Source organism: Lipotes vexillifer, unplaced genomic scaffold, assembly GCF_000442215.2.
Source record: "Lipotes vexillifer unplaced genomic scaffold, Lipotes_vexillifer_v1.1 scaffold1048, whole genome shotgun sequence".
Taxonomy (NCBI): Eukaryota; Metazoa; Chordata; class Mammalia; order Artiodactyla; family Lipotidae; genus Lipotes; species Lipotes vexillifer.
In genome coordinates, this window is record NW_006785351.1 from 2,678,185 (window position 1) to 2,689,268 (window position 11,084).

General features: G+C 40.0%; 1 protein-coding gene across 1 annotated transcript; it reads right to left on the reverse strand.

Moving 5' to 3' along the window:
- Positions 1 to 2,470: 2,470 nt before the first annotated feature.
- On the reverse strand, positions 2,471 to 7,894 carry RGS4 (regulator of G protein signaling 4). The gene is given in 8 exon segments (XM_007457403.1): positions 2,471 to 2,710; positions 3,118 to 3,284; positions 3,822 to 3,883; positions 4,193 to 4,297; positions 7,241 to 7,304; positions 7,307 to 7,490; positions 7,493 to 7,515; positions 7,773 to 7,894. Coding segments are annotated over 8 exon segments (903 nt in total). The 5' UTR covers positions 7,831 to 7,894.
- Positions 7,895 to 11,084: the final 3,190 nt, after the last annotated feature.

Below are 11,084 nucleotides of genomic sequence, written 5' to 3' on the forward strand. Positions count from 1 at the left end.
CACCAAATCTGTTCAGTAAAGTCTCCGAAGACTGCCTTGGTTCTGTGACTAAATGCAGGCAGGTCAGTGGCAGGAACCAAAGAATATACAATATTCTTTCTCTGATTTCTTTCCCAGAGCTGGCATGGGAGAGATAAAAACTGGGTCTGAGTCATTTTCTATAATCACTCCACACCCTGCTATTTCTCATAACATGTCTCTGTGGATGATTAATGTGTTTACAAGCAGATAGTTTTTTATGAAGCATTTATTGACCCTTATTATTAAGATGCGTGTGTTTCACTGGAAGCATCTGCTCTGAGGCCTTTAAAGCACATGATGATAAAAATAGGCATGCATATGGAAGGAGTATTCTGTCCATGGACCACAAGCAGGTAAGCTCAGCATGCCAAATAGTGATGAAATAAGGGGGAAATACAATGGAAAAACACACTTGAGAAAAGTATTACATAAAATAATTTACTTATCATTCAGAATGACTTTCCAGACCTATTGGTGAGACAGCAGTCTGTGAGTACAGATACAATCTGAAAGTCATAACAGTTCTAATAGGGCAAGACCAATAGAGTTACCACGTTTGGATCCTGGAGTTAACTAGAGACAAAGTGTGGAACCGCATATAATAGAAAGGGGCGCTGATGAGGAACTCTGAGGACATTGAAAGCAAGACTGCCAGAGAGACAAAAAGTGTACAACTGAGGAAACCTATACATTTAATACAATGAGATTTGCATACACACACACTCCGGTGTCTTCGTTTTGCAGCCTATTACGTCTATTGGCTTAAAAGCCACAAAGGTGCCCATGCATGTAATTTATACTGGAAAAATCCTTTCAGTGTTCAGGTATGCATGTGTGTGCACTCCAAAGGCAGTAGTTTTAAAAGAATGAGAAGAAAATTACTTCCTGGCCATTCATTAATAATTCAGGTGATATCCTGCACCTCCATTTATAAAATGATACAGTAATAAAAACATTGTACAAAACATCATAAATAACATAAAGGAGACATTTTCAAGTATTTCATGTGCCTTGAGAAAAGTTCTAAACAGTAGTTCTAAATATTGGTATCCCTTTTTCCTTTTTTTTTTTTCTTTTCTCTCTCATTTCATCTCAGAGCCTAGAAAGAAATGCCTTCAGTCTCTGTTAGTCATGATGTTTGGGATGGAATGAACCAGATTCTACCTTCAAAAGAGAAACTTATGAGGGCTCTTCAGTTTGTGAAAACACGTTCCCCCCTTATAAAATAGAATCTCTCCCCTGATGCTGGTTTATAAGGAATACGCAAATAGCCTAGAGCCATTATGGGGAAACAAACAACCACAGTGAAAGAAGGAGCCTCATCTGATGGCTAAAGTTCTCAGGGAAAAACAAAATGAGAAGAGCACCTTAATCAAGAGAGGAAAAAAGAGTAGAGGATAAGAATATTAACCTTTAAATCCTGTGCCCTTACTCAGCAAGCATCTTATTGTAGGTAGAGCTGGCGAGGCCCTACCTAAGTTTCTTCATTCTGTTCAAGCACCTCATCTCCAACTCCATACCAATCCGGCTGCCACTATTATGCACCAAGTACCCAAGCAAGGAAGGGGAGGCCAGCAGCTTGGGGACTCAAAAGTGCCATTAGTGATAACCAGCTAAAGACAGCCCTGTGTCAGGCAGGCATAAGATTCTTTATGTTTGCTCCTTAGAATACTGTCCAACTTGGAGGCTGTCAGTGGTTAAACTAAGCATGAAATCCCTGGGATGTTTCTCCAGCAAAACTCATGGAGTTTTACAGAATCAACTTTCCACAGGTTAGCATTCCTTTCTTAGCCTGCAGGGCAGCTGGTTTAGTTTGCCCTGTTCAGTTGCAGAGTGAAAGACTGGGGATAAGAACACGCATGTATGTATGTACACACACTCTAGTTATGAGCACCTAGGGTCTTTCCTGCCATTCTTGCAAAAATATATATGTATGTATATATACATACATATATACAGAATGTGTGTATGTACATATATACATGTGTATATACACACACGCAAACACACACACATGCACACTCATATGTACATAAAATAGATCAACCTCATCTAAACATCTCGAGTTTGGAGAAAATGCTGGTTAACAGAACACATGTGCCTGTGGATGTCACATGAAGTGTCCCAACCACCAACCAACCAAACTGAGGTCACACTGTTGGCAGGAGAGAAAATCCAGACCCACAAGGCCATTATTTGGATACTTGCTCACATGGCACCCTAAAAGAAATTTGGGAAAACTGGACTGGAATGAGGTCCTGCCCTGATGAACACCAAAACACCAAAACAAAATCTAGTTTTTGTATGGGAGTGACTCACACATAGCCAGCAGCATGAACACTAGGCTACAATGTGAAGAAAGCACTGATGCTTAATACAGATCAATATTTGGCCTCATGTTTTCCAGGTGTAGAGTCTTGGCATTTCAGCCTCCACCACTGAGCAAGAATTAGGCACACTGGGGCACCAGGGAAGGACAGTCTGTAGAACTCTTGGCTCCTTTCTGCTTCTCTGACCCACAGGTGGAAAGGTTGGCCAAATCAAGATAGAATCGGGACTTGAGGAAGCGGCGGTATGAATCCTTTTCCATCAGGTTGAAAATCTTCTTCTGAGCCTCATCAAAGCAGGTTATCGTAGGCTCCAGCATGTTACGACTTGTCTCCTCCCTGGTGCAAGAGTCCAGGTTTACCTAAGGGGCAGAGTCCAAGGCTTCATTAGACATTTTACCCCATAAGGATGGGAGGCTGCATGCTTTGTACTGTGTGCACTCTCTATACCCCAGAAGTGAAAAAAAAGGACATTCGGCTCGACCCTGGCACATGTGAGAGAACATAAAATGTTCATCTGCTTCAGGGTGGGTAGGGCAATAACTTCAATGATTTCTCACATACTTGGGATATTCCTCCAAAGAAATTCATGATGGGAGATCATCTGGATGAAAGAGCTTTTTACTTAACTTCTTTATTTGGGGTTGTCAAGATTGTAATAACCTGCTTCACTGTTGTACCTTTAACTCACATCGTCTAAGGATCCATGCCGTTGAATGTCTAGAAAATTTCACTAGGATGCAGACAGTTCTTTGCTATGCAGACCTACCTCTTTGGTTGCCTGGACTGAGATGAATTCATTATAGATCTTTTTGGCCTTGGGACTTAGTTTAGAGGGTGATTTGATTTTCTTGTACTCTTCACAGCTGACCCAGAAGTCAATGTTCTCCTCACTGTATTCAGACTTCAAGAAAGCTTTGAAAGCGGCCAGTCCACCTGTGACAGAGGAGAAAGAACTACAGTTGTCATCACAGTGACTGCCCTGGTGGGCACTCTATTGCAGATAAAGCTGGGGTGCTTGAGGGAACAAGGCATCCGTTCAAACAGTGCCCTATTTCCTCCTTTTGGGAGGTCACTGGAGGTCAGATGTTTGAAGTTTCTTTCAAGAAAGTGTTATGTTTCTGAAATGCCTATGCTGCCCTCAATTGCCAAAGTGAGTTTGGGAAAGAGAGACTGAGGTCGATTCTGCAAGAAATCTCAATATTTGGGGGTTTTCCTCTACCCTTTTCCTATGTGATGAAAGAGATGGTTTTCTACCTGGATTGTGTATGAGCTTTCTATTGTATATCACAAAGCTCTAGGATATGGTAAAATTTTAAGCAGGCTGATTTTCTTGAGTCTGAAATGCAGAAGAAATCCAAGGCTTTCTGTAATTCCTATGAGATCAGGCATAATATGAGATAACTTGTCTATCCAGTGTGCTTTATCTTCATCCCAGGGAGTGGAGGTTGGGGGAGAAGCTGTCATACTTACATTCATGACTAATCAGGTTTTCCAGTGATTCAGCCCACTTTTTGACTTCCTCTTGGCTCACCCTAGAGACATTACAGAGGAAGAATAACCTGAATGCGAGGATACAAAATGGGGGCAAAACATTTAAGATCCTGAATAAAATCCAGAGATTTTATTTTCCATCATTACGCTGAGACCTGTCGTTGCACAGGGCTGTCTTTCCACTAGATGTATGGAAATTTCAAATACAAACATGATCTCCATGGAAATGGAGGCCATGATGATCCAAATCTAGGTTAACTAGGGACATAACTTCCTTTTCTCCTTACAGAACATCCCTGTCATCAGATAGTTAATACGCAGTGGCTCTTTGCCAAGGCCTTTTCTCTTACCTCTGACAAATCACCACTTTGTCCCTCTTGCTGTGGGAAGAATTATGTTCACAGGAATCAGACTTCTGCAGCAAGAAACCGAGCCGATGTTTCATATCTTTTGCACTGCACAGAAGAGGGCAAAAAAAAAAAAGAAAAGAAAAAGAAAAAAAATGATACTCAGCTCTCTTTAGAAGATACCCTAATGGTACAGTTCAAAGGGCTCATCACTAGTAAAGGGGCAGGGGTAGTTTATTTAGGATATAGGAGTTGAAGCTGGCATGAACTCTCAGGAAAATGAGATTCCGCTTCTGCTTCTGCCTATGACTTACTGCAAAACCTGGAGCACAGCCTCCTTCACCAGTAACTGGAATTCTGACCCTTCAGTCTACCTGAGGAGGCTCTTCTGTAAACCTGTCATTTTGACCAAAGGAACACTTAGGTATCTTCAGCAGAAACACATCCGAAACTTGACTATTCTCTGAGTAAGTTTTAGGTATTGGAGAGCAAGCAGTGAACCGTGAAATATAGCACTTGCTTGTTGTGCGCCACCTTCTGGAGGGTAGTTGTTCCTTCCATCTGCCTCACTGCTAGCAGAGCAATGGAGAAGAACCTGAGGAAGTAAAGGTTTGTTCAATTCCAGCCTGGATGTGCTGAGCAAGTCACATTATGGAGGTGTGCCACTCCAGCAGAGAGGAGTGGAAAATGAGGGGGTAAACACAAATGTTCAGGCTGAAACCTGAGCTCCTGCAGGTTTGCTTCTAAGGAAAGCAAGCTTTCCTGCTATTGCTACTACTTTCCTTTTTAGCATCTACACTATAAGGATATTTACACTATAAAGGACATTTGAGGCTTAAAAACAATAATAAGGAGAAGAAAGCAAGAGTCATCACTGAAGCTCCTGATTGTTTAATTGGAGCCGAGCCTCCAGCTTATGGTCACTGTTTAATAGGTAGCTAGGGTACGGCAGGGCACGTGACTCACTCAAAAAGGAGAACCTTTTAATAAGCTTTGAGCTCAACCACCTCACTTTTTGTTATTTACTCTTTTGCTTGGATCTCTTTTCTTATAAAAGCTGAGATACAGTCTTAAAGGAGAAATGTTGTTTTGAAGGAAATGAAAGACTAAATGAATGATGAGTTGTTCCTGTTTAGAGGGAGGAAAATGAAGCCACAAGGATAAAAGGACATTTTAGGATGGCTACTGATATAATAATGCCTTATCTATGTGCATTTCTCCAGAAAGTTTAAAATCCATTTTATTATTGTGCTGCCCCTAAAACAGTATCTTCTTTCCCTCACAAGACTGTCCTCCCTCCTCTGTTTCCCCAAGTGGTCACGGGATACAAAATCTTCCTTAATGATAGCAAGATCTAATCATGAAGCCTGCAGTGATTCTAAGGTGATAATGTAAGTATATTGTGATTGGGTCAAAATAGAAATCATCTCATGTTTCCATATGCCAGGTCCAGCTGAGATCTGACAGTTATTGACCAACATAGAATCTTTTCATGAAGACTTGAAAGTACTCTTAGCAAGTACATTACACTTGTCCTAATAACACAATACAACCACAGAAATAAAAACCAAGATGACTCCACTGACCTCTGAAGTAAGAAACCTGGATTTGATCTGCACTCTGCCACCCACCACCTACGTGACCTTGAGCATTTCACGTTCCCTCTGGAGCCTCAGGCACCAATGTGAGAATGAAGGTTTTGGACAAGATGATTCACAGTTCACCAGTGAGGAAAGGGAAGAGCAGTTGACCCTGCTGATATAGAGTTTACCTCCCCAGGTTAGCCTCTTAGCTCCTGGAAGGCAAAGCTCTAGAGCAATTACTCACCTGTCTCCTAAAATATTTACCAGAGCATAACCTTCTCCTGACACTCCTGTATTTTGTATGATTAATTTTCTAGATGAGTTAACTGAAGCTTGGATTGATTTGCTCCATTCAGTTAAGGAAATTAATGGTGGAGGTCAGAGCCACTGTTTTCATAAGTACTCTCTGCCAAACCCTCCTGATTCATTTTAAAGTAGCCATGAAAGAATGAAAAAAAGAACAGATTATTTTTTCATACTCCTGAATGACAGGAAGTAAACTCCTTAGGATTACACAAAAGACTGTGCTTTCTGAGATAATTCTGAATTGAAATTTAAGGTGACTTCACCCACAAATTTAAGATTTGCAGAGGAACAAGAGAGGGGGTGGTACATGTACAAATTGACTTTTTACTTTATAAGATTAAGTAATGTAATACGCACTAGTTTTGTATTTTTTCAGCTAATATATGAGCATTCTATGAAAGCATTTATTTATATCTTTTTTAAAACAGTGAAGACATATGAGTAACTGCATATCTTTAAGCTTTTTTTTTTTTTTAATCAAGAGACAGTACATTGACAAAACAATGTCTTTAAGATGAGATCTTCCACAGAGCCCTTAGCTGATTTGTTATGATCAATACTTCTCAACCACCAATCACATATGGCATTTTAAGAACTAGAGGTAGGGGCAGAGAGATAAGGGAGATCTAGTTTTGAAACTCTTATTTTATTGTAGCATTTGCTTATAAGGACACAGAGTGAAAGATACTGCAGCATCACACAGACAGCATAGTGCCTTTCTGGTGATGTAGCCAAACTTCATTCTGAGGTATCCTCCCCAAAACGAGATCTAGTATACAATCAGAAAGCCCAGATCCATGATTCTACGTACCCCAGTGATATTCAAATAACAGTAATACAGGTAGAGACATTACAGACCATTGTATATAGTCCAAAAACCTCATATCACTTCTTAATTAGAACTAGCTTGGTCAGAGAATCAGAACAGTCCTCAAGACCAAGGTCATAGAAAGCAACATATGGGATGCCAAAATTTGGAGTGAACACTTCCCAAGTCACAATTTCTAGCTAGTCTTGAAGGAAAGCTAGGAGGCTGATGCTCTCCTCACCACGTTGTTTCTAATTCCAAAGAACCAGGTTAGTAAGTAGGATATGCAAATAACTTAAAAAGTCTATCTGAAAGTTTAACACTATCTGGTTTAGTGGCTGAAAATAATCTTACCTCCTCAAGCAAGAAGCCGGCAGACCTGCAAGTCCTTTGCACATCTTGTGTAGTGTGGGATTCACGTTAGGAAAGAAATGCAGCAGGAAGAGCTGTGGCTGCTGTTCTGAGCGCACTTTGCCTTTTCTCCGGTAAAGATACTGTCAGAATCCTCTGAGCTTCTCCCTCCCAAGCCTGTAGGGGTCTCATTTATAGCCCAGCTAAGACCGTCCAGCCAATCAGATGGCAGCTCTGTAATACCATCTCCTCTCATCCTCCTTCTGTCTCTCCAGCCTCTGGAAGAGAAAAGGAAGAAAGGGCTGACGCAACAATGCAAAGTGAACAGGCAGAAAATTCCTCCTGCAAAGTAGACATACAGAAAATATAAACTTGCTCAGTGCTCTACGGATGTCTGAGGTTTTGAATGTCCAGAAAAGGAAAAGATAAGTTTACAATGCTACAAAACATGGGGTTTATTCATTGTCTGTAAAAACAATGTCAAGGGAACTTGCCTCCTGGAAGGAAAGGGGCTAGCAGGAGTTCATGGGCTTACTTTGGGGCTGATTCTCAATGCACTTCCTCATTTGGATTAGAAATATTATTTCGTACATGGTCTAAAATCTGATCCTCACTGTTTCCAAAAGGGAGTGGGCAGGATCCATCGTTTTCAGGCAGGGATTTGCAGAAGTTGCTTTCTCTGTTGCCATATTCACACAGGGATGTGCAGGAGGAATAGCTGGAAGACAGACAGTTATACACCTGGCAGCACAGAAAACTAGCTGAGGGAAAATAGATTAGCTACATCTGTAATCAGCCTAACTGTGGAATACTTTTCTAGAACCCTTACTAAGAACAGGACTCATCCAAGCATTGACAGTCTCTTTGGTACATGCCTGCCTCCAGCAAAATGCTTCAAAACAGCAGCCGGAAGACAAGAGGAGGGAACAAATGAACAAATATAGACACCTGTTCTTATTTGTAAGTGGATTTATATCTTACTATGTCTTATGCAATTCTAGGTATCCAAACTAGTATTTCAAAATATTGAGAAACAGTGAGACAGGGAGAAAAGAAACATATGTAGTTTGCTTTGCATGTTACCAGGGTCACAGTGAACATAAGAATATCTAACCCTGCAGGTGCTTCTGAACCAACCTGGACAATTAGTATTTTTGGTACACAATATGATGGATTGAATACTTCAAAGAATCATGCAGGTGTTTCACATCTTGTAGTCGTAGCTCAAATACTCATGTCAAAGTTACAGAGGCATCTTCTCTGTCTAGGAAGGCTATGAGTGGAAGGAGAAAATTAATTGCTATGTCAGAACTGAACAGCTTTCATTTTGAAAGCAGAAAGGTTCCTGATTATAAAATACAGGGAACTGTACTTCTATTATAAGAAGTTGAGGCATCTAAGTGTTTAGGTGAAGAAGATGAAAAATAGATGGGTTCCAGTGAGATGCAAAGGCACCCAAGAATATAGAAGGGAAAGTGGTAAAGAACAAGGCCCTTACCACATACATGACCCTGAACATCCCTCACTGCTAGCCCCTGTCTATGGCTAGCAGAACAAGGAGATGGCCGAGAAATCTAAAAGCGTGGTGAGACCATAATCTCCAGAAGATGCATTTAAATTACAGGAAAAAACTCTGGTCTTCTCCCATGAAGATAGAAAAAAAATGTATTAGATTAGCTACTGGGCAACTTTTCTTTGAGGTATAACATAGAACAAATGAATTTCTTTGGGAAGTTGGCAGCCATCCTCAGTGGTGTTGTGGAAGGGACTACCGCCCAGTGCAAAATGCAAGAGGCCAAGGAAGGTAGACCCAGGGAGATAAACAAGTCAGAAATGGCATCAAAGAGGAGGGACTAATTAAAAAGGAAAAATGGTCACCCAAAGGTGGACCAGGGCCTTCTTTGCTTACCTGGGCATCCAAGATAGTGATCACTTAAATAATCTGATTTTGGGAACATGAATGAAGACCTGATGGGAACTTGATATCTTGGACCTAGATCAAAGAGAAGCCTGGTTTGTCATGAGTTAAATATAAACAGCTTCAACAGATGAGCTGAATGGGATTTAAGACAATCTAGACTAACATCTTAATTTTATCAAAAAGGAAACAGAGAGGGAAGGTGACTTGCCTTTTTACTAATAGAGCTGGTTTCTTGATGCTAGATTATGTGGCTTTTCTACTGCTAACCTATCACTCAATTGTCTTATCTAATGAGATAAACTATGTAAACAGAGGTATTTCTAAATTGTAAAGTGCTACACAAATATTTTTTTGTTTACATTATACACAGTAGATAACAAAATGTAATATTACTTTTATACTCTTCATTCAAGGAAAACTCACCCTGCCCAATTTTCTCTTGCTCCATAACTGCAGGAGTTGCCGCAAACCTCACGGCTCTGGTTTTCCATTAAAACTAGGTCTTTTTAATTTTATGACTAGTCCATTAATCTGTGAGAGCATTTTGTATTTATTCACTTCTTTATGATTTCTCTCTTTCTTAGGAGTTTTAATATTTTAAAGAGTGTTTGGAAAAGCTTTTCATAAGTTAACTTATTTTTCATTTGGGAGGCGAGGACTGGTACATCATGATACCTTGACAATTTTCTGCCCTCTTTTTCCGACATACACAAAGCATTAAATTCTATTATTCTATGACTTGTCACTTCTGGATGATTCTGGTGATGTGGAAGAGCTTTATTCTAAAATGATTTAATTTTTATTTACTCATTTATTTAAGACATATCTTTTGAGCTCCTACTCTGTGACAGGTACTGTTTGAAGAATCGCTGTTACAATGGTGAATAAGAAAACAGGGTCCACACCCTAATGGAGTTTTCATCCCAGTAGAAAGAGTCGGGAAGTAAATAAGTAATTCTAGATTCACCCATGTCATAAAGAAAATAGGCAAGTGATAGGAAAGAAACTGGATAGCAAAGGGCTCATTTAGCCAAGGTGGCCAGGAAAGGTCTCCTTGAACAGATGATACCTGAAATGAGATTTGATAGATCAGAAAGAATGAGAAATGAGAGAAGCCTAGAAAATATATACCAAATACAGGTAAGAGCAAATGAAAATGTTCTTTATATAATTGGGAAAGGGCAAACAGGGGCCAGCATGGACAGAGAATTGAGAACAAGGAGAGAATAGCATGAAGTAGAGATGGGGAAGTAGAGGCCAGGTCTTGCAAAGATTTGTAAGCCATGGTCTGGAGGCTGGACCTTATCAACATACCATGGAAATCTACTGAAGGGATTGAAGCAGGTGATGGGCATGATATGATCATTCTGGCTATCTGGAAGTATGGATTGAGTGGGAGCATGGAAGCAGGTTGACCAGTTAGCAGAATTAGCAGTTTGGATCCTAGCTCATGAGTTTCTACATTGCAAAATGGATATTTACTTCACAAATATTTTCTAGAATCTTTGTGCTGGACATTCTGCTAGGTCTTAGTGACCTGAACATAAATCAGAAATGGTCTGTACCTTTTAGGAACTCACACTCTCATGGGGAGGATCTTTAAATAACTGGAAAACACTATGTTGAGTGCCATTATTATAAACTTGTTTATATAAAATTCGAGGAAAGAACAGAGAATGCAGAATAAGCACAAGCTCTGAAATTTGGAGTGGTTTTCACAAAAGAGTCTGTTAAAGGATGAATAGAGACTTAGCAGATGTATAAAGAAGAGAAGAGCATTACAATAGAGGGCAAATAATAACAGCTTTTATTTTATTGGGCACTAATAGTGCAGCGCACCATTTTAAGCACTTTATGTTAGTTAATAACTCAGTTATTTTTCATAATTCAGCCTGAAATAAATTCCTGCAATGAACCCCATTTTAC